Genomic DNA, 26,079 nt, shown 5'->3' with positions numbered 1-26,079 from the left:
AAATAACAGTTAAGGGGTAGCATTTTGCAGAGTTGCAAAGGTAAAGAAGAAGAACATGAGTTTACTGCAGGAGAAAGTCAGGAAAGGGATCTGAACAGCTTGGGAGGGGAAAGGTTATATGTAGGCTTTGAAGGATTAAATGTTTATCTGTAGATGTCAGCAAACATTTATTTCACTGTACACACAAACCAACAAAAAAATATTCCCATCAATAACTGAAATTTACAGATATGCAAATTAAGAAAAACATAGTTTGAGAACTTAGATTAAAGTCCATTGACTTTTGAATTAGGCTTGTTACAAATGGGCTAGCAAATGAATAGTAAAAACAGGTATGATTTGTTGATTTAGGGATATTTATTTTGTGCACTTTGAAGTGATGTTCACAGTTTGGGTTTGAATGTTTACAAAGCTTGACCTTTATAAATTTCAATGTCTACTCTAAATAAATAGTTGTCTAACTCCCCCTTTAATGTACCGCAACTGTAAGAAGTTCGATAAACATCTAAAGACATGCTTAAAAATAAACAGAGATATTAATCAAAATTATAAAACATAGAAATGGAATCCTGCCAAGCCTAGCTGTGCGGTCAGAGTGCCAAGACAAGCAGGTGATTTTACCGACAGCAGTTTGGATGGACTGGAGTAAAGTGACCCTGTGTGACGGCTGCCACCACCTTGGACAACACACCAAGGAGCTAAAAGCATGAGCTGCTGTCGATGGAATGAAAGACCCCAAGGCTCATCAGCAGGGGCTGTCATAACCTCTGTGAGTCAGCCCAGAGGGGGATATGTAATACACATTCCTCCAAATGAACACGCCTCTCTGCAAGCACAAGTCCCAGCTGTCAGAGCCATTCCCTCTACTGATCTCATCTCCCTAATTCAACCCCTGAGAGACAAAGAGAGAAAGAGTTTCAGAGTAACAGCCGTGTTAGTCTGTATTCGCAAAAAGAAAAGGAGGACTTGTGGCACCTTAGAGACTAACCAATTTATTTGAGCATGAGCTTTCGTGAGCTACAGCTCACTTCATCAGATGCATACCGTGGAAACTGCAGCAGACTTTATATACACACAGAGAATATGAAACAATACCTCCTCCCACCCCACTGTCCTGCTGGTAATAGCTTATCTAAAGTGATCATCAAGTTGGGCCATTTCCAGCACAAATCCAGGTTTTCTCGCCCTCCACCCCCCCCACACAAATTCACTCTCCTGCTGGTGATAGCCCATCCAAAGTGACAACACTCCACACAATGTGCATGACAATCAAGTTGGGCCATTTCCTGCACAAATCCAGGTTCTCTCACCCCCCCACCCCCCTCCCAAAAACCACACACACAAACTCACTATCCCACTGGCAATAGCTCATCCAAAGTGACCACTCTCCCCACAATGCGCATGATAATCAAGGTGGGCCACCCCCAGCACAAATCCAGGCCTTCTCACCCCCCCCCCCCTCCATACAAGAGAGAAAGAGGAGGCAGATGCCTGCACTAGTTCAGGCAAGGGATCTGCTGTCATCAGAGAGTTATGCAGAGCAGGGCCCTGCCCCTCACAAAGATGGTAGCGCCCCTGCTTATTGGTCATTGCAGAGGAGGGATGTGCCCCTCACAAAGATGGCTGCTCTGCTGTGCCCTCCCCTAACGGCTGCTGAGCCAGGGAAGGCAGTGTGGGCTTGTTACGCTGTATCTGGGCTGCTGCTGCTGCTGAAGTTACACTGTAGCTGTCTCTGTGTCTTGCAAGATCAAGGCCGGGGCTGCCGTGCTTACAGGACTTTGCTCACTCAGGGCAGTGGGTGGTAGCCAGGGAGGTGCATACACGGGGCTATGCTGGCCTTCATAGCAAGGAACATGGTAAGTAAGAGCCTGATCCCTGCTTTGCAGGCTGGTTTAATGTTCATAGCAAGGAGGGAGGGGGCGGGGGGAGCATTCCCTGCTTTGAACAATCTTGGGACAGTGACCCATGGCCTTTTCCAGAGGTGTCTGATATGGTCCTGTGAGGATGAGACCAGGGTTTCTAGAGGCTCTGAGAAACTGGCAGAGTTGGGAGAAACCTGAAAGTTTTTTTGCTCAGGGAGATTTGAGGGGGACATTGAGATAAATGTCCGGCGCTGATTTTATGGGGCGGGGAAGGGAGGATGATGCAGGAGAAGATCTGGCTTGTACCAATGCAGCTGTAGTGTGATTTTCTTGTAGGATGCAAAAATGTTTTGCAAGAAAGATCATTACAAATTAGAGGGTGTCGGGGGAGGATTACTGCGAGGCATCGCTCTCAGCTAAAGGACAGGGATTTCCTTTCGATGCATAGTAACTTCACTAAGGGGATGGGATGGTCTTGACCAGTGCCAGGATCACTCTTCAGGTTTGACACAGTCCATGAAAGGCTGCGAATGAGGTTCTGCTTGAGGATTTTGATTTTGTAATGTTTTTTCCCCTGGTGTCTGTCGCCAGCAAAACATCTCCTAGGTCTTCCCTTGGGCTGGGAGTAACCTTTGTCAGTTTGCAGAACTTCATTATGTGCTTTCTATCAACTCAAGCTTCTGCCAAGAGCTTGGTTACTGATTAATTCATCCTTTCACCGGGGTGCCGCCCTCTTGGTTTTCTTAGGAACTGATAGCGGGGCTGATATGTACCTGCCCGTTTGTTTTTTTTTAAACTGATTAAGAAAATATTCACGTATTCTAGGAGGAATATGTCAGTGAAATCTTCTGCATTTGCCCCACCATGTACTTTAACTGGACTCTTTCCTTTCGTTTTGGAATCTTGAACTCATGGCTATAGTAATTGCATCACTCAGCCAAAATTTGCTTAAAGTTCTCCATGTGCGACATAGGGGAGAAGTCCTACAAACTGACTTCTACTATGAGACTGCTGAACATTCAGTGCAAAGGACTCCATGGTTCTGTTTGGGTTATAGCTGCTGCTAGCAGGATTCTCACAGGCTTTCCATGATCTATGGATGAATATTTTCCCTCAGGTTTCAGAGTAGCAGCCGTGTTAGTCTGTATTCGCAAAAAGAAAAAGGAGGGCTTGTGGCACCTTAGAGACTAACAAATTAGTCCTCCTTTTCTATTTTCCCTCAGTTACAACTGCATCGTACCAGTGTTTACTAAACCATGCGGAAGACATGTGCTTCTATCAGATCCTAGTCATGCTGTCTGAAGCGGCAATAAAATGGCTTTTGTCAGTTCTGTGACAACACTTAGGCCATTTTCAATATTGGATGAAGGGGAACCGCGGTTGAAAATCAGTCTCAGCATCAGTTTGATTTCCTGATGTAGCCAAGGCTCTAAGGAAGTGGGTACCTGTAGCAGGGGGGTGCCTTTAATAAATCTCTTTCCACACCAGTAAGGGGGAAATTATATTAGAACCTTTCTGTCAGAATCACTGTTGAACCATGGTTGAAACTAGCATGGTTTGAGCCATAGTTGACAGAGCTCAGGAGAACGGATAACTGTGGATTTTTTTTTTCACCTGCTGAAAGAATCCCCATTTCTCCACATCACAGCTGTGTTGTCTGTCCCGGGATTCATGGGCTCTGTGATTTTTAATTTTTCTTTAAAAAGATCCATATTGTCTGACACTCTGCAGGTGGCTGGGTGGATGTGATGGTAACAAGTGAATCAGACATTATTTAGACCTTCCTTGTGACTCCAAACCCACAAGTGTTGCTAAGTGACATCCTGAATAGGACATGAAAGGCCAGTCTACATGGCAAAGAGTACACAGGGACTCTGATTAACACAGGTTGGCTTGGTTTGTGGGATGGAACCAAACTAATACAACACCCTACCTTAAAGTAAACCAATTAATATGTAATAGGGCTGTGTCATGAGTCTGGCCTTGGGAGAGAAGTAACTTTGGTAGCAAAGTTAGGACAAGGTTTGGCACAGAACACACATGAGACTGAATTCCTTGTGGATATATGCATTGATGGAGGGTCACCTGGTATGTGTGGATTGCCTCCCTTCCTCATGTGGAAAGGAGAGTCAGCAGTCTACTGACTGCTCTTATGTTCCTGATTTGTTCACTGGGATCTCAGTACATGCCTGGTAGATACTGGCACTAAAATGAATACATAAGGGCTAGTTGGGGTAATATCCAGATGTGATGCTCAGATTTTGAGTTTGTGTGGGTGTGATATTTTCATTACTTATTTTTCTTTTTCACCTTTTCACTGTGATCCATCCATGACTTTTTTTTCCTTTTAATAAAAATCCCAAACAAACAAAATAGCTCTCTCATGGTGTTTCTTACTGGAATATTGTTGCATAAAAATTTGATTGCTTGTAAGTCTGCTCATTTATTAATTACATTTAGTTAAACACATCCTGGTAAGACTGGAAGAGGCTGATATTCATCTTATTATTTTTCCTTATGTCTGGAATGCCCATGTAATGTTATTGTTGTGAGATGTTTTCTAATGACAAACAAAGTTGCCAACAGCTCAGAATTCGTGATGTGCAGTGCTATAATACTAAATTAGTGTGCATGTGACTCTAGAGACTGGTTACAGGATACGGCCTTTTGTCAGTAGGCTGTTGGATCAACCCAGTCCAGGGACTGAATTCATTCCCATGTGATGACTGTTTGATCTGTGTGGTTGGTGGGCCTCTATCTAGCTCAAGGGTTGGCAAACTACGGCCCGCGGGCCACATCCAGCCCGTCAAACCATTTCATCCAGCCCTCAGCTCCTGCCGGGGAGTGGGGTTTGGGGCTTGCCCCACTCAGCGTGGCTCCCAGGAAGCAGCTGGCATGACCCCCGTCCAGCTCCTACGTAGTAAGCGTAGGAATGGCCAGGCGGCTCTGCGCGCTGCCCCGTCTGCAGGCACCACCCCCGCAGCTCCCATTGGCCGCGGTTCCCGGCCAATCGGAGCTGCAGGGTTGGCGCCTGCGGACGGTGCAGTGTGCAGAGCCACTTGGCCGCGCCTTGCAGGCGGGGGGGGACATGCTTCTGGGAGCTGCTTGTGGTAAGTGCTGCCCAGAGCCTACACCCCTGAGCTCCTCCCCCAATCCCCTGCCACAGCCCTGATCCCCCTCCCGCCCTCCAAACCCCTCGATCCCAGTCCAGAGCCCCCTCTTGTACCCCAAGCCCCTCATCCCCAGCCAGAGCCCTCACCCCCTCCCCCACCCCTCCCCCCAATTTTGTGAGCATTCATGGCCCACCATACAATTTCCATACCCCGCTGTGGCCCTCAGGCCAAAAAGTTTGCCCACCCCTGGTTTAGCTCCTGGTGAACAACCATTCACATCAGGAACGCTGCCATTGCAGTGGCCACCCCAGTTGGCAGTGTGTGCGGAGAGGGAAAAGCCTGACTAGGCCATGGAGATTGGATTTCACTTTCATCGCTATAGACGCTTCCTCCTGATCAGTTTGTTGGAGGAAGCTCACACAGCTGCCTTCTACTAGGGTGACCAGATATCAAGTGTAAAAAATTGGGATGGGGTGGGGGGTAATAGGTGCCTGTATAAGAAAAAGCCCCCAAAATCAGGACATCTGGTCACCCTACTTGCTACCCACACAACCTGTGCATAGACTGGGCTCTTTTCTCTCCAGAGCTGTCAGCTGGGCCCCCTTCCCCATCCCTGAAATATACAGTTCCCCAGCCCTGAAATAAACAGTAAAACCATCCAGTTGCAGAGGATAGAGTAAGGAAGCGATTTCAAGCTCCTGCTGTCACTGAGGGCAGGGGAAAAATTTTAAAAGTGTCTTGCCAGCACGTGGGACGTGGTTTGCTGCCCCTCCCACCCAACTGCTCGCATTGCAATACCTGGTCTTGTGTTTTCTCAACAGAATAGCGCAGTCAGATGGCAAAGGTTGCTATCTGCAAAGTGTGTGACTCCCTGTGTATACCATAGAACAGGGTGAGATTAGAGAGGAAGTCTGAGGGAGTGAGAGTTTTACAGTTTTCTCATTCCACCCATGGAGAGGAAGCAGCAGCAGTCAGAGAAGGTACAGTATGGTACATTATCATTAGATTATGCAGGTTAACCCCTTCCTTCCTTTCAACCCTGCACTTTTTCTTCGGGCTTAGTGATTAGTTTTTCTTTTAACCTTCCCAGAGATGTTGATCCCTCTGTGCTGCCAGATCCTGCAAGGAGCCAAGAACTTTCTTTGAGGGGCTGAGCACCATGCAGGAGGTGATTGGCACCTTGTAGGATTGGACCCTTTGTGCTTCTCTGCACTTGACCCTGAGGAAAACCCTCCCTTGACTGCTTCTTAGACCAAAGGGCATGTTCTAGCCGGTATCATTTCCCTCCAGTCCATAGTCATAAGTCTCTAGCAAGGAATTTTAAACCACTGGGAGGGAATGAAACAGGAGGGAAAGTGGGGGAAGAGGGCATGGAAAACAGGATTTAAATCCTCGCTAACAGAACCTTGTTAAATTCCTGCCCAAACAAGAGGATGTTCTCAAAGTTTTGGGGGAGGGTTGGCGAGAGCACTTCTCCTGGTCAAAGGCTAGTATTGCTCTTTGCTCTCTCATGTTCTTTTTCTCTGCCCAAAAGAAACTGTCACAGCATATATTCCCTGTGGAAGCATTTATTGCCAAAACTGTCCTAGCCTGTCCCCCATGAGCCTCTCTGATTCACCCACAATTTCCCCATTCTTTAAAAACTTCTCCCTATATTTTCTCTCCCCCCACACACACCCCTTCCCTCCCTCCACTTTGCACTTGCCAGTCTCCTGCTGCGCAGGACTGGATGGGAATCATTTTTGGAGCTATGTTTTCTGACATGAGCAACTGCGGTCGCTGCTGACCCGAGAGGCTTGGTGATCCCATAGCCAAGCTCCTCCTGTCACCAGAATGTCCAGCTCCACAGTCGGGCTTCCGGTTATTATTCTTGATTTTGCACAGTCATTTCCCAGGTGGGGGTTGTTAACCCTGATCCAGTTCCAACTTGGCTAAATTCCTCCAGCAGTTTCAGTTGGCTACAGGATTCCTCTTCACTTCCTATCCTAAACTGTTGTGTAGCATTGCCCGTTGCTGTGTCCTACCTCAGAGATGGCTGCATTTCATTAGTGGGCAAAACAGTCCCTGTGTATATTCCTTACCTACTGTATAGTTGTAGGGGATACTCTGAGACTTATTCCCATTAATGTTTGTAAAGTGCTAGGAGATCCTCAGAGAAGGGCAAATGTGTTATTATCCCAGTGGCATTTCCTTTAGCTGGCTGAGAATTGACATCCCTGTGGGAGGCTGTGTCTCTGCTGCTGTTCTGGATGTCTCCTGATCCTCTCGCTCTGGTAACCAGTCGATAAATGTCTGGTGTTTGTGCTTTGAGCTCTCTGCTCCTGATGAGGCTTCCATGTGTTGTCAGGGACAGGGGACTCAATGTATCTGAGCTGCTGATTCCTTTTGTGCTGCGGGGAAGATTGTCTGTATGTGTGCTCTGTGGTTTGCAGGCAAAGCCATCTGGCTTGCTGAAGCCTTTGGCCTTGGGGAAGCTCACAGGCAGATACTTAGCCCACCAGGAGGGATTGCCATGTCTGCCGGTGCCACCCCTTCAGCAGACCCTGGATCGCTACCTGCTGGCTCTGCAGCCCATCATCAGCGAGGAGGAATGGACCCACACCAAGGGGCTGGTGGATGAATTCCAGAAACCAGGTGGCGTTGGGGAAAGGCTGCAGAAGGGCCTGGAGAGGAGAGCCAGGAAAACTGAGAACTGGGTAGGTGGGTGCTACTTCCCTGAGTCCTGGTCAGTAGAGGAGAGGATGGAGGCAGGATCTGAGCCAAGTCCTATAAGGGCCATCACTATCCTGGTTTCCAAGCCAGTGGTTCCCAGCCACTGGCACCTGTGCTTTTGTGACTGGTAATCTAGGCTCCCCCACACACTTCTGTGCTGAGACTTAGTGCACCATGCATTGCTGCCCGTCTCTCTCTCCGCTGTGTGCACAGAGCTGCCCAAGCCCCATGTCGAGCTGAGGCACGTGCAGCTGAATGGGAAGTCATGGGCACTGACTGCTACAGCTAAAGTCTTAGTCCTTTAAAATGATAGTTGCCCTCAGAAGGTTGGGAAAGCCCAGTGCGCCAACCCACGGAGCACCAGCCCCACCCCTCCCATCCCACAAGCCCCCTGCTCTACCTAGTCTGTAAAATGGCTGAAAAATCATTCCATGACCCAAATCCCACAATCTTCTCCACTTGCAAAGTATCGTGGGATATGGTGTGTCGCAGGATTAAGTCTTCCAGCCATTTTGTGGGGTACAGATCACTCACGCTTGCAAAGTGGGCATCCTGCTCTCTGCAACCTGGAGCCCCCATTCTTGCATGCTTCCTGTTTCTGTCCCAGCTCTCTGACTGGTGGCTGAAGACGGCTTACCTTGATTACCGCCTGCCGGTTGTGGTTCACTCCAGCCCTGGCGTGGTTTTACCAAAACAAGATTTTCTGGATCAGCAAGGCCAGCTCAGGTAAAGGCCTTTCTGGCTGTTCTTCCCCGAAGTTTCAGATGATGTTAGTTGGGCTGCTGGGGAGTTGATTTGGATTGGTGGGAGGAGGCGATTACTAGCAAGTCTCTCCCAGCCTAGATGACTGCTAGCCATGGGGAGGCTCACAGCTACTCCAGTTGCAGCCTCTCCCAGCAGGAAGCACTGTAGGGAATGAGGTAAGAGTGCTGGCTACAGGGAGGCTGAGGGCTTCTCCCAGCAGGATTCCCTCAAAAGGGAAAGATGGAAGAGGAAAGATGGTCCAGTGGTTAGAGGAGGAGGCTCGGACTTAGAAGACCTAGATTAAATTCCCTGCTCTGCCACTAACTTCCTTTGTGACTTTGGGCAAATTACATTAATCTTTGTGCCTCAGTTCCCCACCTGTCAAATGGGGATAAGTGCACTTCACAGCGGGGGTTGTGAGGATAAATACAGATTGTGAGGCGCTCAGATACTATGGTGACAGGAGCCATACAAAGTACCTAAGATACTTTAGAAGACCCTAAATTTGACTTTAGATTCTGCAGGCTTGGGGGAAGAGACAGACTACTGCATGAATTAGGTTACTCAGCTAATATTGTGTGTGTCTGCAGATTCATTCAGGCTTTGTGCATTTGCAGAGGGCTTCCCACTGTTCTGTCATTAGTTGCACAAGTCAAATCCACAGCTGCTGTCTGTCTCCAGTGTGTTTCTTCCCCTTACTCAAGCCCTGTATGCAACCAAACACTGGCAATTTGTGTGTTTCCCTCCTGCTAATTCATGTTGCAGATGCTGGTGTTTTGAAGTCATCCCCACACACATGGAATTGATTCTCTCACCCTCTTTGGAGCCTGCCGCTGAATTTAGTCACTGTTTTTAGGTGTTTGTTTTCATGCATGTGAAGTTTTGTCTTAGATTTGGGTTCGGCTCTGGGAAATCTAGGCTCTGTGGATTCAAAGCCATAGCATTGACCTTTATACAGGTTTGCCTTTTCCACATTTACCCATCATCACCTGCTCCTGTCATCAAGATGTCTTCTGGCTGGGTTAAAAATATCAACCAACCAGAGAAGTGTGTGTGAGAGAGAAATAAGAGTGAAAGAATCCTCCCTCCCTGTCTGATGCAAGGTCTTGTATGCTCACTTGGCCAAATCTGTCCCATCCCAGTGAGTGGGGAGGATGTCTTAAAGAGACAGTGTAAGGGCTAAAAATCCTATTTTAAAAACCCTTCCCTATATTATTGACTGTGAAATTTATTAAAATCAACGTTGCCAACTCTCCTGATACTTGGTACTGTATTTTACTTGAAAACAGCTCAGAAACCAGAAGGCAAATAAAAAGAATCCAACTTCCTTTTATCTCATGACTTTTGATGGGGCCTGACATAATTTATGAATGCTTGGGCATTGCAGTGCTGCAATTTAAAAAGAAAACAAAACATGCTATCATGTCCTTTACTCTCTGTGTTCATCTCTGCTTTTAGGATGAAAGGCTAGTTGGCTTTACTTTTGGTTCTAGTCAGTTTCACTTTCTCAGGCGTGGGCAATGCAAAATGCAGCAAAGTTTGTTTTCAGACACTACAAGGGAATATACAGTTGGGGGGGTTTTGGGGATGGGGAAGGAGTGTTGTTTTTAAAAACTTTCTCCATTGGATCTTTTGTGGAAACGGTTCTTTCAGTTTCCATTTTTTAAAAAATTCAGCTGCAGAGCAGCTCCAAGATGACTTGCCTGAGCCCCTTCTAGGCTAGCCAGGCCTTTGTTACTATCCTTAGAGCTCAGGTACTTGTGCAAGTTGTGCAACAGGAGACATTAGTGTGATGTCCTGCTCTGTGCCTCTGTTCCCCTCACACACCCTGTCTGTCTTGTCTATTTTAACTCTTTAGGGCAGGGTCCTTCTCTTGTTGTATGTGCCCAGTGTCCAGCAGAAGGGAGCCCCAACCTTGGTTGGAGCCTCTCGGTACTACACCCACACAAATACTAAAAAAAACCTGAATGGGTCAGTGAACAAAAAAGTGTTTCATTGGAGCTACCAAAACACAGCCACAGTTGGCCAGGGCTCAAGATATTAGGAACTTGCTCTGCTCTGCTGTCCCCAAAGCCCAGCATTCTATCAGCAGAGGGGGTGAAATCCAAACCACTATTATTTCTAGGGGGTCAGGATTTCAGAAGTCCCAAATGTTCTGATTTGTATCTCTCCGGTTGTTATGTTTGGCTGTTCCAGGTTTGCTGCCAAGCTGATTGAGGGCATCCTGGATTTCAAGACCATGATTGACAAGTAAGTTGGATGCAGTGGTGTTGTAGCTGTGTTGGCCGCCATATATTAGAAAGACAAGGTGGGTGAGGTAATATCTTTTATTGGATCAACTTCTGTTGGTGAGAGAGACAAGATTTTTGAGCTTACACCAAGCTCTTCTTCTGTTAGAGGCATTTCTGGCACACTGAAATGTCCCTGCTGCCTTTACTTAGGGGATGTTCAGATCAAAAGTGTCTCTCTCTCTCTCTCTCTCAAAGGGAAACAGTCAAGATAAAAATCCATGCATCTAAAGAATAGCGCCTCTAATCAGTGTAACTGACAACAGCCAGGGTCACTGTTAGGACTGTACAAAAGCAAACTGACTTTTCCCTTTTTATGCTCTTTATTTACTTCTGCCTTTTACTCCACCTGGATAGGGAAATGAGCCTGGTCTATTCTGCTTCTTGGGTCTCATGTAATGATGTTTAGGGTTGCAAAGCTGCAGTGCCACAAAAACTTTTCCCTTCACACTGTGTTTTGGGAGAGGCTCCTATGTCTGTACTTGGAGGGAATTAAGCCTGATTGAAGCCCTGCAGACTCACATCCTTAATTTATCCACAGAACAGGTCCAGCTCAGTCAGCAAGAACACACAAGCTTTCAATGTGTTTTAAGTCCCCAGGGGCATTCTCTGTGGTTCTCAACCTATTTACCACTGTGGGCTACATATCTATGTGTTATGTGGGTTGCATCCACACAATATATATTCTAACACTGCATGGCCCTGAGGATGTCACATGCGCTGCAGCTGTGTGCTGACTGGGCCACAAGCAGCCCACAGGTGAGAGCTTTCAGAGTAGCAGCCGTGTTAGTCTGTATTTGCAAAAAGAAGAGGAGTACTGTGGCACCTTAGAGACTAACCAATTTATTTGAGCATAAGCTTTCGTGAGCTACAGCTCATCTCACTCATCAGATGAAGTGAGCTGTAGCTCACGAAAGCTTATGCTCAAATAAATTGGTTAGTCTATAAGGTGCCACAAGTACTCCTTTTCTTTTTACAGGTGAGAGAGGAGTCCAGTCCTCTAGGCCTCATTCAGTCCTTGGCCTCTAAAATGAGGCTGCCAGCAAAGGCCTTGTGTGAACTAGGATTGCAGGTTTGATATTAGCAGGTTAGCTAACACATTTGAAAAGCCTAGTGCAGTCCAGGCACACTGCTTTTAACACATGCTAAACCAGTCACTTTAAAGTCCAGAGTGGGCCCTGACTTTAATCCAACCAGGTTAGCATATGTTAAAAGCAGTGTGCCCACGAGCCCAAGTCAGCTGACGTGTCCTGCAGGTCTTTTATCCCTGGATAGTCATACCCAAAATGGAATTGTGAACGGGGAATCATCAAGTGGGTGTGTTTCTAGTGGGGTCACACAGGGATTTGTTCTTGGCCCTGTGCTATTTAGGTATTTTTATCATTGACCAGAAAGAAAAAACATAAAATCATCACTGATAACATGGGGAGTGGTGAATAATAAAGAGGACAGATCACTGATTCAGAGCAATCTGGATCACTTGGTAAATTGGGTGCGAGCCAACAGTATGTGTTTTAATACAGCTAAATGTAAATGTGTATGGGAACAAAGAATGTCAGCCCTAGTTACAGGAGATGGGGCTCTATCCTGGGAAACACTGATTCTGAAAAAGATTGGGGGTTTGTGGTGGATAATCAGCTAAACATGAGCTCCCAGTGTAATATGGTGGCCAAAGGGGCTAATATGATCCTTGGATGCATAAATGGGCATCTTGGGTAGGAGCAGAGAGATTATTGTATCTCTGTATTTGGCACTGGTTCAACCGCTGCTGGAATCCCGTGTTCAGTTGGAGCGGGTTCAGAGAAGAGCCTCAAGAATGATTAAAGGGTTAGAAAACCTGCCTTATAGTGATAGACTCCAGGACCTCAGTCTATTTAGCTTAACAAAGAGAAGTTAAGGGATGACTTGATTACCGTGGATAAGTACCTGAATGGAGAACAAATATTTAATAATGGGCTCTTCAGTTTAACAGAGAAATGTATAACATGATCCAAGGGCTGGAAGCTAGACAAATTCAGTCTGGAAATAGGGTGTAAATTTTTAATGGTGGGAGTAACAGACCATTGGAGCAATTTACCAAGAGGTGTGGTGGATTCTCCATCTCTGACAATTTTTATATGAATTTTCAATGTTTTTCTAAAAGATCTGCTCTAAAATTATTTCAGGGACAGTCTCTGACTTGTGTTATACAGCAGGACAGACTAGGTGATCACAACGGTCCCTTCTGGCCTTGGGAGTCTGTGAACTGAGACCCACCACACAAAGAATCAGATGGCAACAACTAGTGGTCACTCCAGACATAGGCCTGGATTTGAACCTGTGCCCTGTAACCCACTGCTAATCCCCTTGAAACAATGGGTCTACATTCCGTGCATCTTTCAGTATACCAGGCCTCAACTCCTCTTGGAGTTGGGCAAGCTGCAGTGTAGGCCCAAGGGTCTGTTTTTTCCTATGCTAGCAGATGTGGAGAAAAGGACCTTGCCCCTATATAAAACAAAAGCCAACTCATGTACATGCTGGGTAGCCTCTGCTCGGAGAGTTGGGGGGTGCAGGGGATGCTCAGCCCCCAGTGGAGGAGACTTCTAATCTCCAAATCTTTTAGGGCTTGTACACACTAGCATTTATTTTGATATAAACTTAAAAGCCACCCCCCTGAGCGATGTAAGTTACACCAACCTAAGCACCAGTGTGGACAGTGCTATGTACATGGGACAAGCTCTCCTGCCGGCATCGCTACTCAGGAGGGGGAGTAATTATGCCAATGGGAGAGCTCTTTCCCATTGGCATGGAGCATCTGCACTAGCCACACTACAGTGGTGCAGCGACATCAGTACAGCTGCACCCGTCATGATTCTACTGTAGACTAGCCCTTAGTCTCTCACTGGAGCAGCTGCGAAAGGGCGCTGGGCATGGGGAGAGCATGCCAGGTGTGGATCGTTGGAAGGCAGGCATTCTGATTGCTGTTTTCTTCCCTCTCCCACCCTGCTTCCTCTCTTCTGTGTACGTTGCCAGTGAGACCCTGCCAGTGGAATACCTGGGTGGGAAACCTCTTTGCATGAACCAGTACTACCAGATCCTCTCATCCTGTCGCATCCCGGGCCCGAAGCACGACTCCGTTGTGAACTACACCAAAGGAAAAAAGCTGCCCTCGCACATTACTGTGGTTCACAACTTCCAGGTACAGCAGTCTTAGTGGAAGTCTTAGGAAGGCCAGGTTATTCTTTTGGATTTAAGTGCCCCCTTTGACTGGCTTTGCCAAGGAAGAGAAAGAAGCAATAAAACTCTGAGTATGAGGTTTGCCTCCCCAGGGAACCAGTCCCGCTCCCCCTGAAGTCAGTCGTGGGTTTGCTGTTAACTGAGAGCAGGCTTGGGCCCCATGGCTGGGACTGCAGTGTGTGTGAGCTGTATGTGAGTGCTCCATTCCCATATCTCTTTCCCTCCTAGCTCCAGTCCCTGAAAGTTCAGTCTCCCGCTCTGGGTTTGGAGCTAGAAATTGCTGGTTTGGGAGGCCGGGGGGATAATGGACCCAACAGTCATGGCTAGGGCCCTACCAAATTCATGGTCCATTTTGGTCAATTTCATGGTCATAGGATTTTAAAAATCGTAAAGTTAATGATTTCAGCTATTTAAATCTGAAATTTCACGGTGTTGTAATTGTAGGGGTCCTGACCCAAAAAGGAGTTGTGGGTGAGGGGGTTGCAAGGTTATTGTAGGGGGGGTTGCGGTACTGCTACCCTTACTTCTGCGATGCTGCCAGCAGATCTGGGCCCCGAGTCAGCAGCTGCCACACTCTGGCTGCCTAGCTCTGAAGGCAGCAGCACAGAAGTAAGTGTGGCATGGTATGGTATTGCCACCCTTACTACTGCGCTGCTGATGGCAGGACTCTGCCTTCCGAGCTGGGTGCCCGGCCAACAGCCACCACTCTCTGGCCACTCAGCTCTGAAGGCAGCGCAGAAGTAAGGGTGGCTATAGCGCAAACCCCCTAAAATAACCTTGTGACCCCCCTGCAACTCCCTTTTGGGTCAGGACCCCCAATCTGAGAAATGCTGGTCTTCCCCGTGAAATCTGTATAGTATAGGGTAAAAGCACACAACGGACCAGATTTCACGATCCATGACGTGTTTTTCATGGCCGTGAATTTGGCAGGGCCCTAGTCATGGTCAAGCCTCAGAAACTGTAGAACCTGGAAGGTGTTACGAGAAGAGTGTTTTCCTCTGTCTGTCTGTCTTAATTATCTGGCCCTCATTACCGCAGTATCCAAGCACCTGATAATCTTTAATATATTTGTCCTCACAACATCCCTGTGAGGTAGGGAAGTGCTATTATACTGTTTTATGGATGGAAACTGAGGCACAAAGAGGTTAAGTCCTTTGCCTCAGGTCTCACAGGAAGCCGGTGTCATAACAGGGACTTGAACCTGGGTCTCCCAGCTCCCAGCCTATGCCCTAATCACTGGGTCATCCTTCCTCTCCACCGACTAATCATCAGCCCCTTAGCTGAGCCCTCAGCATTGCTCTTGCCTCCTGGATGAGACTGTGGTCAGTCTGCGTGACTGGCTGCTATAAACCTTTGTCTCTCCCTCCTTCCCAGTTCTTTGAGCTGGATGTTTACAGCAGTGATGGGAGCCCCCTCACCACCGATCAGATCTTCATCCAGCTGGAGAAGATCTGGAACACGTCCCTCCAAACAAACAAGGAGCCAATTGGGATCCTCACCACCAACCACCGAAACAGCTGGGCCAAAGCCTACAACAACCTTATCAAAGGTCTGTCCTGCCCCACCCACGTGGAACACCATGCTAGTAACTGCTGCCCTCCATGCAGTGCTGCCCTCCATGCAGTGCTGCGCCCCTGGGCTTCTCCCTCCTTTACAAGCCCTCTGCAAACAGACACTGACCAGATAACTGGCCTTTCTAACAGTCTGAGTGTGGGAGTATTTATCCAGCTGGGTTGTGTCCAGACTAGACCCATTGCAAAGCATTGTTATTTCTGTTTAAACACTCTGTTCTCCAAGTGTTCAAGGTTTGGTCCAGGACAGAGCTGAAGTTATGTAGTATTTCACCCCCAAAATGGATGAAATCCAATAACCCAGCTAAAAAAAAAAATCAGAGGGCTGATACAAGTGAGAAGGAGCATCCCTATGAGGCTCACAGCTTCCAGTCTGTAACAGCCATCTAGCCCATAGCTTCAACACTCAAATACCACTGCAGCATGGTCAAGAGATGCTTCCTTACAAAGGGAGTCAGGGCACCAAGTGTCATTAATCTGCTCTCCTGAATTTTATCCTCCCTCCAATTAAATGCAGTTTTTCAACCAGCTTCCATCATCTTCTACTTCCCCCCCCCTTCTCAGATAAAACCAACAAGGAGTCCGTGCGTTCGATCGAGAAGAGCATTTTCACCGTCTGCCTGGATTCACCCATTCCTCGGGTGTCTGACGACATCTACAAGAGCCGGGTGGCAGCTCAGATGCTGCACGGAGGAGGCAGTCGCTGGAACAGTGGGAACCGATGGTTTGACAAAACCCTTCAGGTGGGTGCTGGGGTTTTTGAGAAACTAGAGGCATGGGTCTGGGGGAGACAAACTTCCTGAAACTGGAAGGGCCAGCAGGCCCCCAAATCATTCAGTAGGAGACTTTCCCAGATCAAAAGGGGCATGGGAAGTGAGAAGAGCAAGAGGCTGATGCCAACAACGTAAGTGCCTGTGGGCTTGGTGGAGAATGTTTGGGATTCTCTCCCGCAATCAAACAAGTTCTCACTCTCCTGCTAGGTCCACCGAGCTCTCATTGTTTCTTAGATTCCTGGCAGCACTCACTCAATGCAGCCAAGCTATTCCTTGTATTACTCATAAATTAACTGTCTGCCTGCGGTGTACAATGACTGGTCTGTCTGGAGGCTGACCAAGCATAACAAGGTCTGTTTCTTGCATTTCCCATGGGATTGTTGCTCTCCCTGTTTGTCTCTGTCAGAAACTAACCTGCTTCTTTCAGGCATCTGCTGCCATCCCACAACAACATTTCATTGATCCCCATCTCCCTTTATCTGTATAATGGTACCATTCAAGGGCCACATCCTCCATTAGGAGGCTATCTCTGGGCCTTTCAGGGGGATGGAGCCCATGCTTTGACAGGACTCTTACAATCCTAACAACATTTTGGGTTATTCAGCTTCTGCTTGGCACTGCTTATTTACAGGGCAACGCCAAGTTCTTCTAGCTTTGCAATGAACCAAAGTCTTCACAGAACTGGTGGGGGATGTTACTGCTGTGTTACATGAGCCTCCAAGGAAATCAAACCCTTTGAAGCTGTACCATACTGCAGGGTACACTGGCCTCTCTGATGCATCTTCTGTCAGTGGGACCATCTGCCTCATTGAATATAATGATGATACCAAATCCTCCTAACCTTGGTTATGGAGTTTCTTTCTTCTGGGAGGTGGCTGATGGCTTTGCGGTTTACCATGCGCTGATGGGGTTGAGGTCTTCTCCAGCACATAGCAATGAGACATTGAGGCCCCTCTTGGGCTAGTGCTTGCACTGTAGAGGAGGCCTCTCTTCACTGCCTTTTTCGTTTCCCTGGCAGTTTATCGTTGCTGAGGACGGCTCCTGTGGCCTGGTGTATGAGCACGCTCCCGCGGAGGGCCCGCCCATCGTTGCCCTTCTGGATCACATCGTGGAGTACACGTGAGGCTTGCTCACTTGTCTCTGAGTCAGACACGGATCTCAAACTGTCCATCCACAGTAAAGCTCCCCTTCACCAGCTCATTTCCCCCCTCACCCCCAGGCATCTGCTCTGGAGGCGCTTTAACGGTATCTCAAGTTAGGTACTGCAGCTCTTGTAGCAACGACCAGGGATTAGCCACCTGCTGAGAATGGTAAACTTTGCTGCTGCTCGAACTTTCCAGAGAAGCCACTGCTTACGTTTAATATGGCAGTCGGGTGGCTCCTGTTTGGTGTTTGCTCCTGATGGAATCTATAGAACATTTTTTAAAGGGTTCGAAGGGCATTAGACCTGTAATCTCTTGGTGAGGGAATCACTATAACCAAACTTCTGCATTTGTTCTCCTAGTTTTTCACCAGAAGCAGATGTGGAGGGAGCAGCTGTCAAGTCAGGAAGGCTGAGATTTGTGACAGAGGACTTTGCAGTGTGTGACACAGACCCAAAATGTCATAGTCAGGGATTTACACTATGTTCACTACAGTGGGATCTGAGTCTGTCTACTGGGCACCAGAATCCTATAGGCCAAGGGGCTGGAGATAAAGGTCTGGCTAAATGGTTTCAATGCTGTTTCTCTGTGCAGGAAGAAACCAGAGCTGGTGAGATCACCAATGATTCCTCTGCCAATGCCCAAGAAGCTGCGGTTTAACATCACCCCAGAAATCAAACATGACATAGAGAAGGCAAAGCAGAACCTCAACATGTGAGTAAAGCGGGTAGGAGAGCTCAGTGAGTGAGCGAGAGAATAATCCATGTGTCCACTTGGGGAGCTGGGTGGTAAGGAAAATGTCAGTGCTCTATGGTGCTCAGTGTCTTGTTGGGCATAAACTATACTGTATGTGGCTGAAAAGTGCATTGCTGAGCCTCCTCCTGACAGGTGACTGCTGTGCTGAAAGGGGACTTGCTGCTTATTCATCCCAATCTACTTATGAAGAGGGATGTCTCTGATCAGGAACCTGACCTGCTGTACTAGATCAAACAACTGGGCCAACTAGTGTTGGATCCTGTCTCCAGCAGTCGGCAAATCCCTTGCATCTAACCAGTTGCACGGTACTTCACATAGTGCGTCAAGTTACGGAGGTTGAGCTCACTGTGAAAAGATTGGGTGGGGCAGATCCCTTTGTCCTTGTGTAGATTTGGTCTGAGCAGATTGATGTCTCTGGGGCTTACGAAAGCTCTGGGGCCTGGGTCTTTGTCATGTAATAGCAAGGAGCATCCTGAAGAATTTCTCTTCTCCCTCTCTCTCTGCAGAATGGTGCAAGATCTGGATATCAAGGTGATGGTCTTTCACCACTTTGGGAAAAACTTCCCCAAGTTGGAGAGGATAAGTCCAGATGCCTTTATTCAGATGGCCCTGCAGCTGGCTTACTATAGGTAAGGAGCACACTGCAGGCAGTTAGCTTTCCAGCCCCTATATCTCCCTTCTAAAGAGCTTCAGGGGATTTTTACCCTGCTCCACGAAACTACTGACTAGAGGTCAACACCAAACCCAACTAGCTGGGCTTGGGGAAAGAGCCCCAAACACCACAGGGTTACAGGGTGGTGACCTATTGCAATAGCCCACTTTTTCGCTATGCCTCTATGTGGGAGGGTTAGATGGCTGATGGATCTAGAGCCATGTGCAGACATCCCAAATCCTGCCCTTTCCCCATGCACTGGAATGGCACTGGTTCTGCTCTGTGTAGGGCCCTTCGTGGTCACAAAGGAGTGGGCAAGATTAGCCCCTCCAAGAGCAATGCATGAAATACCAGTAGAGGAGGGTCAGTCAGCTAGGGATGCAACTTGGTCCATGTAATTACCATTTCTTCTGATCTTTCTCATCCTTCCTGCATGGAATTTACTCTTCCCTGGGAGGTGGGGAGGATTCAAGGGAGAAATACAACAAATGTATCTGCATACTTCGGACCAGAAATTCACCTGCACGATTTCCCTGCGAAGGATAAGATTTGCATAGCCCCTTCTTGTCAAGGACAATTCTTCCCCTGTGACTGCTTCTCCTCCCCGTCTTTCAGGATGTATGGCCAGGTCTGTGCTACATATGAGAGTGCCTCACTGAGGATGTTCCGCTTGGGTCGGACAGACACCATCCGCTCTGCCTCCGTGGACTCGCTGAAGTTTGTAGAGGCAATGGACAACCCTAGCAAGCAGGTGAGAGTTCCAACAGATGGAGTGAATTATCTTCACCCCAAAATAAAGGGAGAACTGCTTTTCAACTTACCCTAGAAGTGTAGCATCTGTATCTTCCGGTCTCAGCCAAAAACTGCATCTGATCTGAGGTTGTTTTAAGGTACAATCTGGAATATATGATTACAAATCTTGGGTCTCATTCAGCTTTCCTTTTACATCTCTGTAAATCCAAGGTGAGTGTTTCTAACCCTATATCACATGTGACCAGTCTGAATGTCTAGCCAGTCAGGTCCTAAGTACTAGATTATTGGACTTGAAGGTTCTCAATGTATCATTCAAAGGGTCATTTCCTCATTTTGGTTTTGACCTATGAACTTTGGATAATATACAGGCAAACAAATGTACTATTTTGGGGAGTAGATTTGCTAGAATGTTTAAATTAATAGGGATGAACACAGTTAGTACAATGCTATATTTAATTGAAAATTTTAGAAGTTAATGCAGTTTTTCTGGATGGAGAGTTGTACAAATAAGGAAACAAGCTCCTGACCAAACAGTATAGTGTTTGGGGTGTCCCAAACTTGGAGATACAGAGACACTATTGATTCCAAGCATGTCCAGATTCACAGAGAGGACTTGTGATTCTAAGTGTTCAGGACTCATTTCAGTCCTTCCATGAAAAAGATAGGGACTCTGGTTCTCTCTTAGAAGACAATGAATCAAGACTAGAACCTAGCAAGTGATGAAAGTCAGTTCACTGGGGATGGAGTTCTGAGTCAGAGTTCAGCCATTTGCTGTAGGCTGTAGAATCTCTGTAGTGATCCCCTTGCAAAGACTTGCCTCCTTTGGTTGCTGAATTGTCCTTCTGTCATCTAAATTGTCCCACTGACATCTCCGCTTCCAACAGTTCTAGGATAAAGGGCCACAACTGGTAGTTCCTATGGAATCACTTAAGAATAGAGTCTTGTGAGCTGGAAGGGGAGAAAAATAATTCAGCCAAACAATATGATCTAAGTTAACAATAGCTTGAAGCCAGAAATGCCATCCTGCAGGTGAGCTACTGAAATCACTGGGCAGCAAATTTTTAACGTCCATTCCATGCATTCTCCTTAGAACCAAGAGAAGGTGGAACTGCTGAGGAGAGCTACGCAGGCACACAGAGCTTACACAGATATGGTGAGTGTCCCATACAGCTCCAAGGCTGGGACTGTGCAGAGGTAAGCCAGATGCTGCTGGAAGAAAAATCCCAATTTATGGTGCTAGACATATAAGACAGCCTGTTAATACTGCCCCTAGGATTGATTCTGACCAGTTAATGCTTTGAAGGACTGTCTTTACTCTTCCTCTTTGTACCGTTCCTTCAGTATCCCTGGTGACTGGGGGCAAAGGAGAGAGAAAATCAAGTCTGCAGCTATACTCTGAAGAATTCCTATTCTTCCCATCACTAGGGTCTGTAGATGCCAGGGCTGCACAAGGGTTTTTTTAAAATCACAGGGATCCTATCCTGAGAAGATATAGGGTTTGCTTAGTTCCATCTGTCTGTCAAATGTTGCTCTTAATGGACAATCAGTTTTTTTTTTTCCCCCTTTCTACTTTAAATTTAAGAGGATTTTTAAAATCTGGTTCAGATTGAAGATGGTGCTGATTTTTGTTTCCCTGCCTCTCCGATCTCTTATCCAGACTCTCTCTTCCTTTCAGGCAATAAAGGGGAATGCAATAGACCGTCATCTGCTAGGCCTGAAGATTCAAGCCATTGAGGATCTAGTGAGCATGCCGGAACTGTTCATGGATACAGCTTACGCTGTTGCTATGCACTTCAACCTCTCAACCAGCCAGGTAAGAAGTGGCTGACCACCGTGAGAGTGCTGCAATCACTCTTTCTCCCTTTCTTCTCCACATTCCTCCGCCACCCCCTTCCTTGAGGAACTGCTCTGCATATAGTGCCATAGGAATCTAGCCCCACAACAAGCTGAGCTGGACCTTTAAAGAGGTGGTGAGGTGAAGCTGAAGACTATGACCTTACCATTACTAGAGCCATTCTAGCAGATTTATCTTCTCCACCCCAGGCTGGACAGCGCATTGCCAGGTAGATACCAAGAGCCTGTGGTAATGCGGAGGCCCTGCCCGCACACTGTAACAGCAGCCGTACTGTGTGAGGCTCACTGTCCTTATGAGTGGATAACTGCTCCTCCACAAGTCTCTTCAGAGGGCGATATGAAGAACTAGCACAGTGCTGGGGAATAGCACAAACAATTGGTGTATTTCTAAAGCATCCACAGTGTGTACGAGGAGCTGAACAGATGGGTCTGAATATCATGCCCCTGCCCGGGAGAACTTACCTGGGGTGTTAGTTGGGAGAAGTCCATTTGATTTACCCTCCCCAACAGCTCTTGTGATCTTCTGCCTTTTCGTTTATTTGTTTTTAGTTGGGTGAGGAGGTGTTTAATCAGGTTGTTTCCCACTGTAGGTCCCAGCAAAGACAGATTGTGTGATGTGCTTTGGTCCAGTGGTTCCAGATGGCTACGGAGTCTGCTACAACCCTATGGATGACCACATCAACTTTGCAATGTCGGCGTACAACAGCTGTGCCGAAACCAATGCAGCCCGCCTGGCACATTACCTGGAGAAGGCGCTACTGGACATGCGGCTCCTGCTCCAATCCACACCCAAATCAAAATTGTAAGAAATGAACCTCCTTCACAGCCCCTAAGCTTTAGGAGCTGCCTCATGTGCACAAGAAGCTCCCAGCTCTCCAAAAACTGGGCAACAGGAGATGGGCTCCATTAGGACTCTAGAAGAGCATATGGCACGCATCTCTCTGCAGAGAAATTAAGGACTGGTAATCTCCAGCTATCAGACTACAAGGTGAAAGGAAGCACTGCCTTATTCCGAGCTAGATCTGACAGAGATCCTGTCCCACAATGCGCAAAGTATGACTTTCTTCCCTTGAAGGTATACTGGCGCAACAGTGGAAAGAACAGAGAAAGCACATTCTTCATCCCATCCTTCACTCTTCATCCACTAGGGGGAGTATTCCCCTGGCTGAGTAGGTCTGAGACCACTTGAATCTTTCTGTTGGCTCAGGCTTTTGAGGGGTTGGGAATATCTCTTTTGGGCCATGTTATGCCTCCCAAAGTGGTGTCATCAGTGCCATTGAACTTTGGGGTGGGGGGATGAATGCCGTAAATCGGAGGAAATCCAGTCCTGTTAGGATGCATTGTGCTGCTTTTCTAGAAAATTGTTTTCCTAACATAACCTTGCTAGGGGACTGGTCTTTGTGTGCTTTTCACAGCTAGGAACGTTCCCTTCCCCATCCTTCTAACACTTGGGTCTGCACTTTCTCCACTAACTGTGAAACACCATTGCTACAACTGAATTCATTTCCCCTACTCTGGCCTTTTGTTTGTTTGAAGCATAAAGTGATGGATTGCTGGCGGGTCTCCATCTCAGAGCTTCAGGCTCTGCAACTTGAGCCTCTTTGGCTTTCTTGTATTGCTTCTACTAAACATTTTAATTGATTTTTTTTAATTATGCAGGCTCTGCTGGCCTTGACTTTATGCACTTAACTATTTTGTGGTGGGGAGAGATTACATAGACCTTGATGTTGTTTGTAGAACCTGTCCTCTTCATTCTGCCCCTTCTCTTTCAAATGGGAAAAGAAATGGGAACCATGTTGCCCTTTGTTACTTGCAAACTGAGAGATCATGCACTGTTTTCCATGCTGCGTTTATTTTAGTCTAAGGAGATGCTGCATAAGAAACTTAATTAGCCCTTCTAATCAAGTTTCCCAAAATGCCTATAGGTTCCAGATTGCATAGGTGATGTATGTTGGAGCTGAAGGAAAAAAAAGGTGCAGAATGACACTTCTCCCCTGCCATATATTATCAACTCCTACCAAGGTTGTGGTTCCTCTAAAATAAGGGAGGTAGTGGAGAAAGCACAGGAGTCTACTCTAGGATGTACAGACTCTGTCTGTTCATTGCCCAAAACAATGGACTTTTCCATAGCCGACAGCGCTTCTTCATCAGAACCTGGTTTCTTCTTGCCTTAATGTTATTTATAATTTCCCTCTTTTGTGGAATATAGTCACATCTGTGTTAATTTGATTGAACCTTTAGAAATGAAGGAATTATATATTTATAAATGTGCAATTTAAAAAATATTGTGACACAGTAAGAAAGGAATATAAAACCGCCAATATCTTTCCTAGGGCAACATGTGAAACCATAGACCTACTGCCATTATAGAAGAGAGTGCATTGTTTGCCCCTGCCGATGCTATTCCTGCAGTGGGATAACAGTAGTTCTGCAAGCCCAAACATACGGTGCTGAACCAAGGAATAACTTGAGTTTGTAGTCTGTTTTATCACACAAACACTTGTCCATAACACAAAGTCACCCAATCAGTAGGGTCATTGCTGCTCTTCTGGTGATGGGCCTCGAGAGCATTCACAATCCTGGTGCCTTGGTAGAGGGCAACTTGACCAATTTGAAGTACGTTCATCCTACTAGTATTGAAAACCTCTCTTTTATGAACACTTAGTCACCCCATCTCACTTTTTAATTGATGCAAACCTGCTCTCAGTTGTTTTAAATTCAAATTCCACCCCCCCCCCAACTAAATATTGAGGGGAAAGTTTTACTGAAACTCACCTGCACAGCTAACGATTGTACAAACCACCATTAAAAAAAATTAAGTTTAAAAAATAATTATAAATGGAATGAGAGGGTTAGAAAGCAATGGGAGCATGTAATGCAAAGCTCTGGGTACAAACACACCTGCTCTAACAATCTGATTCTTCCACAATGAACGAGACTGAAAGTTACAAGAGGCCACCCAAAATCTTAATCTGTATTAATATTTATTATATGTAATGAGTACTTATATAACCATTTAAGAGACTGCACCCTTTTGGGATGAATTGGAATGGGTAAGGTCTTGCTGGGATTTAAAAAAACACTACTTTTTAGGGAGGCTTTTATTCTGGAAGAGATTCCTTTAGCCAGAGACAAAGTAAACGTTTTTTTCCTCCCTGTATGTAATGAGTCAATATAGTGCCTGCTGATAACTGATGTTACTCTACTGTGGTCTCTGGCCATGAGGCCAAAGACCAAGTGCCTTCAACCACAGCATCGCTACATATTGGCGTGTCTTATTATTACAAGGCTAATTTCAGAAACTAAGAATTCTCTCCTCCCCCCTTCAATAAGGCAGAAGTAATCACCCAAAGGCAAGTGCCCCCTGAAAAGGATGAGGTGGAAGTGCACTCTGCTATTAATGGAAAATACAGGGGATGGGTCTAGTTTTAATCTTAAGTCAGATATAAAGCTGGAGATCCCATTGGCTTCAGGGACATTTCTCCAGCTGTGGAGCGGAGGTCTTTATGTGCCATGCATATGGAAACACAAAAGATTCTTATCCAGCTTGTCCATTCTCTCTTTAGGATGTAGGGGGCAGAAAGCAGGATTAACAGGGGAGCTGCTTTATTACATTACAACTGTTTACATGGTTTTCTTTTAAAAAGTGTTTTTTCCTTTTACTGTTGCCAATTTCAAGCTGCGGTGATGTCCCTCTGACTCATCACTTCTTGACTTATTTTTCCAGTGACCAGTTATCTTGAGTGCCAATTTGTTTGTTTATCCTTTATTAGCTGGTCACTTGCCCAAGAAGTGTCCATGGTCTTAAAGGCTATGTAAAAGTTATGAAGAAACTACTGATTTACTGAACAATTAGGGAAATATGTAGATTATTAATGTGCAACTAAACTCTGGGATTGGAGGTGTTGTTGATGGCATAGCCAGTGTCTTTGCATGCTCGGCCAGTTAAACGCATTACATGTTTTTTTGATAATGTAATCAGTGTCCTGCAAGGATTGGTGATGTTCTTCCAACATAAATAAAAGTATAAATGTTGCCAACAGGGTTGATTCTATGCAGAAAATGCTCTAGGTATAAGTTTGATGATCGTTTTTACAGAAGGATGTTCATCGTGGGTCACAGAACAATAGATCACACAGGAATTTATCATCTTCCTCCTATTGTTTTAGTATCTCCATCCCAGGCCATGGTAAGGGAGCAAAGCAAGAGATCTGCTACTTGGAAAGCAAGGAGTAGTTCTCTGAAGGCAGTCATCTATCTTCCTTGCTCCTTTTCAATCCACCTACCTAAAGGCAGGAGGCTACCTGAAGTTTCTCTTCTCACCTCCTAGGCTGCTCAACTTGGCCAAGAATGTACAAGGGGCCTTTATCGCTATGTCAAACAACGTGTAGCTTCCTGGGGGATGGAAAAAGAAAGCAGAAGCAGACCGAAGCCCAGTCTACACTTAAAACTTACATCAATATAGCTACAGCATGCAGGCATATGAAAAATCCACACTGCTGAACACCGTAGCTATGGTGACCTAACTCCTTCTGTAGACAGAGCTAGAAAGATGGAAGAATGCTCCTATCAGTCATTTAGGTGGAGTTCCTACAGCAATGGGGAAAAAACCATTCCCTTGCTGTAGTCTGAATCTATGCTAG

At 46.5% G+C, this 26,079-nt stretch overlaps 1 protein-coding gene across 2 annotated transcripts; it reads left to right on the top strand.

Moving 5' to 3' along the window:
- Nucleotides 1-1,599: 1,599 nt before the first annotated feature.
- On the top strand, nt 1,600-25,472 carry CRAT (carnitine O-acetyltransferase). Of its 2 annotated transcripts, XM_073314742.1 has the most exons (15): nt 1,600-1,856; nt 5,797-5,955; nt 7,408-7,671; nt 8,295-8,413; nt 10,628-10,681; nt 13,732-13,897; nt 15,310-15,484; nt 16,071-16,249; nt 17,298-17,398; nt 18,016-18,135; nt 18,684-18,806; nt 19,445-19,580; nt 20,673-20,735; nt 21,258-21,395; nt 22,027-25,472. In XM_073314742.1, exons 2-15 carry the CDS (start codon nt 5,926-5,928, stop codon nt 22,240-22,242), a joined length of 1,884 nt encoding a protein of 627 aa, XP_073170843.1. In that variant the 5' UTR covers nt 1,600-1,856; nt 5,797-5,925; the 3' UTR covers nt 22,243-25,472. The 2 variants fall into 2 exon arrangements, with proteins under 2 accessions (XP_073170843.1, XP_073170845.1); XM_073314744.1 differs by lacking the exon at nt 5,797-5,955.
- Nucleotides 25,473-26,079: the final 607 nt, after the last annotated feature.

This window comes from Lepidochelys kempii, chromosome 16 (genome assembly GCF_965140265.1).
Source record: "Lepidochelys kempii isolate rLepKem1 chromosome 16, rLepKem1.hap2, whole genome shotgun sequence".
Classification (NCBI taxonomy): Eukaryota; Metazoa; Chordata; order Testudines; family Cheloniidae; genus Lepidochelys; species Lepidochelys kempii.
This window is presented reverse-complemented; position numbering and strand designations above follow the sequence as displayed.